Source organism: Phoxinus phoxinus (genome assembly GCF_949152265.1).
Source record: "Phoxinus phoxinus genome assembly, chromosome: 14".
Taxonomy (NCBI): domain Eukaryota; kingdom Metazoa; phylum Chordata; class Actinopteri; order Cypriniformes; family Leuciscidae; genus Phoxinus; species Phoxinus phoxinus.
The window spans coordinates 23,605,284-23,611,135 of record NC_136889.1 but is presented as its reverse complement, the minus strand read 5'-3'; the positions used below and the strand labels follow the sequence as shown (position 1 = coordinate 23,611,135).

At 38.5% G+C, this 5,852-nt stretch overlaps 1 protein-coding gene across 2 annotated transcripts; it reads left to right on the top strand.

Annotated features, from left to right (window-relative positions):
• Positions 1 to 255: 255 nt before the first annotated feature.
• morn4 (MORN repeat containing 4) lies at positions 256 to 4,789 on the top strand. 2 transcript variants are annotated; one of them, XM_079634455.1, is made up of 5 exons: positions 256 to 399; positions 782 to 860; positions 1,486 to 1,600; positions 1,720 to 1,829; positions 2,688 to 4,789. In XM_079634455.1, the coding sequence occupies exons 2-5, from the start codon at positions 794 to 796 to the stop codon at positions 2,834 to 2,836; spliced, it is 441 nt and encodes a 146-aa protein (XP_079490581.1). In that variant the 5' UTR covers positions 256 to 399; positions 782 to 793; the 3' UTR covers positions 2,837 to 4,789. The 2 variants fall into 2 exon arrangements, with proteins under 2 accessions (XP_079490581.1, XP_079490582.1); XM_079634456.1 differs by lacking the exon at positions 256 to 399 and adding an exon at positions 553 to 639.
• Positions 4,790 to 5,852: the final 1,063 nt, after the last annotated feature.

Genomic DNA, 5,852 nt, shown 5'->3' with positions numbered 1-5,852 from the left:
ACAGGTTGTTGCTGGTGGTTGTGTTGCTAAGCGGTTGCCAGGGTGTTCTGGATGGCTTCGAGTAAAAAAAAAGTGTCCTGTTCAGTTTCCTGTTCAAAATAACTAACCCTAATATAAGTAGAAACAGTTATACATGCCTTGTGAACACTGAGGAGTCATATCACTGTTACAGACACACATTCCCAGCCATTGATCAGCCAATCAGCGCTCACTCCACATCCACCGCTGAGAAAAGCACACAGTAAAACAACGCGAGATCTTCGAGAGGAGAGAGATTCAGAGAGAGGAACCGTAAGACCGGCGACTGCTGCTGCGAGCCAGAACCCGATTCTTTCTCCACGAATCCGCTGAACAAAGCGAAGGGTTTCATGCTCTTGAGACTGCACAGACACATCACAGGTAAATTAAATCTCCCTCTAATGAAATGAGAACATTAGCGCGCGGGTTTACACGGGCTGCGAATAGGAGGCGGGGTGACGTCATCGCTGCCGCTGCTTTATTCCAGTCCGTAAATGTTTTAACGTTTTCTGTGTTAATGATGCGTTACACTATTAATGATACAGTGCTGGGTGAAAGTGAACTAGCATGGGTTCTACTTTATTACACCGAGCATTATACGGGCAACAATAGCTACTGTAGGTCTGTGTGTGGGCATATAGGTGATGTCCTATTCATTATTTTATTACACATGAAATAATTGGTTTGGTCTACCTCTGTTTATCATAATTTGATTCTATTATGTTAATTTTGCCTTCTTAACATTAATTTGTTTTGTCTGCAGCTTGGTGGAGGTATGACATTAACCAGGGGCTCCTTCACTTATTCCAGTGGAGAAGAATATACCGGAGAATGGAAGGAAGGCAAGCATTTTCTTACACTTTGCATTACTTTTGAATTCTCAGGACATTTTTTCCTAAATGGGGCAGGTTGTCACGTGTTTCGAATGCTGTACTTTTATTCATTACTTAATTTTCTATTTGTCAAAAAAACAATGACATTTTTGTATGTTCCATTTGTGCCGTTTCATAATTTATTCATAATTGCATAGTAATAAAGGCTATATTCAAAATGAATAGTTTATGTATTATGGAATTATTTTGGATGATTCTTTTGTGGGTCATCTCTGTGAGATATGAACATGATTCTATACATCTATATCTAAATATTCTATTCTATACTTAACAGTATTGACAACTCTTACATTATTCTATTGACTGTATACCGACTGACTTAAAATGATGGAAATTGTATTTTTTATATATAATGTGGGTGTTGGATGACATACTATAATTGCTACAGAAAATGTAAGCATGATTGATTTCAGTTGTACTGTATATCTGACAGTGCTGACAAGGGACACAGATGTGAAACCTTATTAAAAAAAAAAGGTTCATTTCTGTCATAACATGTAGAAATGGTGGCCGGTCCATATAATTAGTATATTGGATGAAGGTTAAGGTATGAAGGAATGTGTTTTCTATTCAGGTCGGAGGCACGGTAAGGGTGAGCTGAAGTTTGCCGATGGCACCTGTTATAAAGGTCACTTTGAGAATGGCCTGTTCCACGGATCAGGGGTGTTAGTCTTTCCCGATGGATCCAGGTGAGTGACCGTGTGATCAGATTAATTTTGATGCGTACCTACTTAAACTGAGATGAACACATTGCCAGTGATACTGCAAGACTAGTTACATGGACAACAACACCGTTTCTTAACAACAGGTACGAGGGAGAATTTGCCCAGGGAAAATTCCAAGGCGTCGGAATCTTCAGCAGGTTTGACGGGATGAAATTTGAAGGGGAATTCAAAAGTGGCCGTGTAGAAGGACATGGTAAATATTCCACTTTAATTTGACAACAGCTACTTTTACAATAGGTAGGCTGAGCTCGATCCGAATTAAATTCCTATTGGATTGATAGTGGTGTAGACCTGAAATAATCCAATCAACAGGGAAAAAAAAAATTAAGCATGTAAATGCTTGAATCAGACTTTTTTTTTTCTCAATCGGATTCAACATTTTTCTGCACACATGCGCAGTGCAGTGATGCGTTCAGGTTTTAAGGGGTGTAACAATATATTGTCACAATATGTCGCAATACAAAAATGCAACAATATGTATCGTGGATAGTGACAATCTGTATTGTGTACATTTCATCCAAAATTTGAAAAAAAAGTTTACAGAGTTTTGTGTCATTACTACATTAAACTACTATATATAATGTATAATCATGCAATGGGGAACTATTTGTGGGTCGTGATAATGCCAAATATCTTATGTTACCAGTAAAAAGTGGCCTACATTATTTTAAATATATCTAGTCAGTGACCGAGTGTAATCATATTCATTGCTTACATCGTATTTTCAGCTTCAGAATAATTCATATTTTTAGTCTGGTGTCACCATTGTCCTGAGCATTGGGCTACCAGCACCAAGTCCAAGCCTATTCATTTATACCCACAATGTAATACCAAAATTAGCATTTTAAATCAACAGTACATTTTTTGTTAACCTTTTACCAGATGTCTTGGAGTATCACAATAACATCGTCTCGTGATATTTATTGAATCGTGACATGAGGGTAGCGTTACACCCCTAGTAGGTTTACAGTCATTTTACAGCTTTCGAACGTGCCTGTGTTTGTTTAGATTAATAGCATGGATAAATGTGGTCTTATTTCCTTTCGCATAGGACTGCTGACTTTCCCAGACGGTTCCCATGGTGCTCCGCGGAACGAGGGAGTGTTTGAGAACAACAAGCTTCTGAAACGTGAAAAGTGTCAGGCTGTGGTGCAGAGAGCCAAGAACTCAGCGTCCACTGCCCGCGGCCTCTCTGTATGACAAACTGACCTCAGTGAAAGCACCCCCTAACTCAGGCCACCCCCCCGAGTACATTACGGACTGTACAGTCACTAGTAAAACGAGCAAATCTGATTGTGGATCTGCGTTCAGGGGTGATCTCTGCCTTCACCACACAACGGAGCTCAAACAAAAATGTGAGACCCATCAAACCCTCAGGGACGGATGAAAGCGTTTCCATTCCTCACGTCTCTATTTCACTCACATTGTTGCTCTGCCTTGGTTTCCTCTGTGGCTTAAAACATCATAAAATGATGGACGTTTGTTATGGAGGCACGGATAAACTCAAGTCACCATCGGAGGCTCTGCAGGTACGGAAATGTGGTCAATGTGGTAAATGAACTCAATTTGCCTTTGTCAGTCTGCTTCTGCGATTGTATCACTTACAGTATGTTTGACTTTATCTTTACTATTGTAGCTGTTTGTGTTACAAATCAATATTGTCTTTATTGCACATTTGCCTTAGTTATTGCATTAAATGTCAGTATTGCTGGATTCAAATCTTTCTTGTTACCGATGTGCAACAGTGGTGAGGGAAAGGTTTCAGCTACTTGTCTTAATTTTGTATCTATTTGTTAATTTCATTCATTTAAAATGAGTACATGTGATTTACTAACACATTAGATATTGTGAAATAATGGTTTTACTTGTACTGCTCATGTACATCACAGAAAGCTATTTGAAATTGTTTAAAATGTATTGGGCAGATTCACTTCAAATGTCTGATGTGATGACTGATTTAGGTGTTTACACACTTGATTTTCCCGAACTGACTGCTAATGGTTCACTGTTCCCATCATCCGCAGTGTCAGACAGAAGCCTTAGTCACTATCATCTAAAATATACTGACACCAAAAATAATTTTGCACTGTTATTTATTTATTTATTTAAGCAGAGAATCAAGACTGACATGAAAAATAAAGTGAAATAAAAGTCAGAAAAGAGTCACCTAATCTACATTCTGCTGCATATTTTTTTTGTCATACTTATTCTGCCATAGCATATTCAAATCTTATGAAGGACAATCATTTAAATGAGACTGTTACATAACCTACTGTTCAAAAGTTTCTGAAAGAAGTCTCTTAATAGGTTCACCAAGGCTGCATTTATTTCATGCAGTACAAAATACAAATGGTAATATTATTAAAACCTAAAATAACCATTTCCCATTTAAATATATTTAAAAATGTCATTTATTACAGCTGAATTGTCAGCAGCCATTGCTTCTTCAGGGTCACATGATCCTTCCGAATTCATTAGGTGTGTTTGACTGCATGTGGCGCTGCGCTGACCAAAGAATGACATCAAAGAACCGCGAGAGCAATTTGAAAGCATACGTAACCTTTTATATTTAAACATGTAGCATGTTATTCCATGTCGCAATATTAAGTTAACAGTATTTACAGGACACAGAATGTCACAGAGCACTTATCCAGTGCTTCAAGCGCTAACTGAAATCACTGCAGTGTGTGACTAAAAGCTTTCTAATCATAGAACAACTGAGCGTTTTAAACACACTGGGCATCTTGCACCCAGCGCAATTGACTTTGAACACCGACGCATGTATCATTCCTATTTTGCAAATTAGGAAATGAACTTGCGCTCGCGGGGGCGGTTCAGCGCAAAGAGGAGGCGTGTTCCGGCGCAAAACTTCCCTGGTGCTATTTTCCAGTTTTAGAAAGCAATTGCGCCACTGACCATGAAAAAAACAGTCTAAAGACAGCGGCGCGTTGCTCGAGCAAGTGATATGGTATTTTAAGGGCGCGTGCTCTGCCATAATGTAGCGTGTTAACTCGCATCCACTTTGATTCTCTAATAATTATAAACAGACGCAGTGGTTTTCATTTTTGCAAAATACATTATTACAAGGAAAAATATTAACACACGAGGGAAATCATTGTTGTGCCCGTGAAGATGTGAAAAAGATCCATCTAGAAAAAAAAAAAAAAAAATCTTGATTAGGCTACACATTTACCCAAATTATACGCCTGTTTAACCGAACCTAATTTGGGTGGGTTTCTCCCATCATCCCCAATGTCACTTCTCTGTGTTTTACGGCCCTGACGAGAACGTCGCTCTCTTCGGCTGTGAACCGCTCCTGGCGTGCGCCGGCAAATCCGCCGTTATAATAGCAATACGCCCAAACCACACCTATGAATAATGAAGCTACTTCAGACCAACCCCTTTTAGATTTGCGCCAGACGCAACAGTCATTTATCCCGCCGGGAAAATAGCAACAGCGCCGGGATCCGCCCACAAAGTTACTTGCGCTTTGCGATTTGACACTTGCGTTTCAGATCGTTAAAATAGGGCCCACTGTGTTGTTTCTATCAGCGAGGCTGCCAGTGACACAGGGAAACCCCTCATGACACCAGCAGGCCTTGGGAACTGGATGAGCCAGGCTATGGATTACATCGTACAGCAGCAAAACACACACTGACTGAGTGACTAACTACAAAGTAAAAAGAGCTGGATTGTTTATTCATAAACAATTATATATTAATCAAATATTAAATGTTTGCTTTTAGGCTCTGTCTGTCGAGTTGTCATTATATAATAAAGCACAGATGACGTATGTGCCATATCAGTTTCCTCCACCCGAAGCTGTGTCATCTGATGTATCAGGGAACGATGCACAGCAATGAACATGTACTGCCACAATAAGCCATTGACAAAACTAGAACGTTAAATATGTTTCATATGAAACTTTAGTTATGCAAAAGTCAAATAAAATGTCACGCATGCATTTCTCATTTCAGAAACTAATATTCAAATTGTCCATACAAATATATATATATATATATATATATATATATATATATATATATATATATATATATATATATATATATATATATATATAGTACTGCATATATATATATATATATATAGTGCCAAACATCCTGGCATTTGCAATATCATCAACCATTTCTTAATCACACAATCTTAAGTTACATGTTCAACTGAGTAATGCATATGTGTGTATTGTGTGTATACT

Bases quoted from the DNA above. Each gene is read 5' to 3' on its own strand.
- morn4 (XM_079634455.1), top strand. From the start codon at position 794: ATGACATTAACCAGGGGCTCCTTCACTTATTCCAGTGGAGAAGAATAT. The intron at 1,601-1,719 runs GTGAGTGACCGT...TCTTAACAACAG, and splicing joins GTCTTTCCCGATGGATCCAG to GTACGAGGGAGAATTTGCCC. The intron at 1,830-2,687 runs GTAAATATTCCA...CCTTTCGCATAG, and splicing joins TGGCCGTGTAGAAGGACATG to GACTGCTGACTTTCCCAGAC.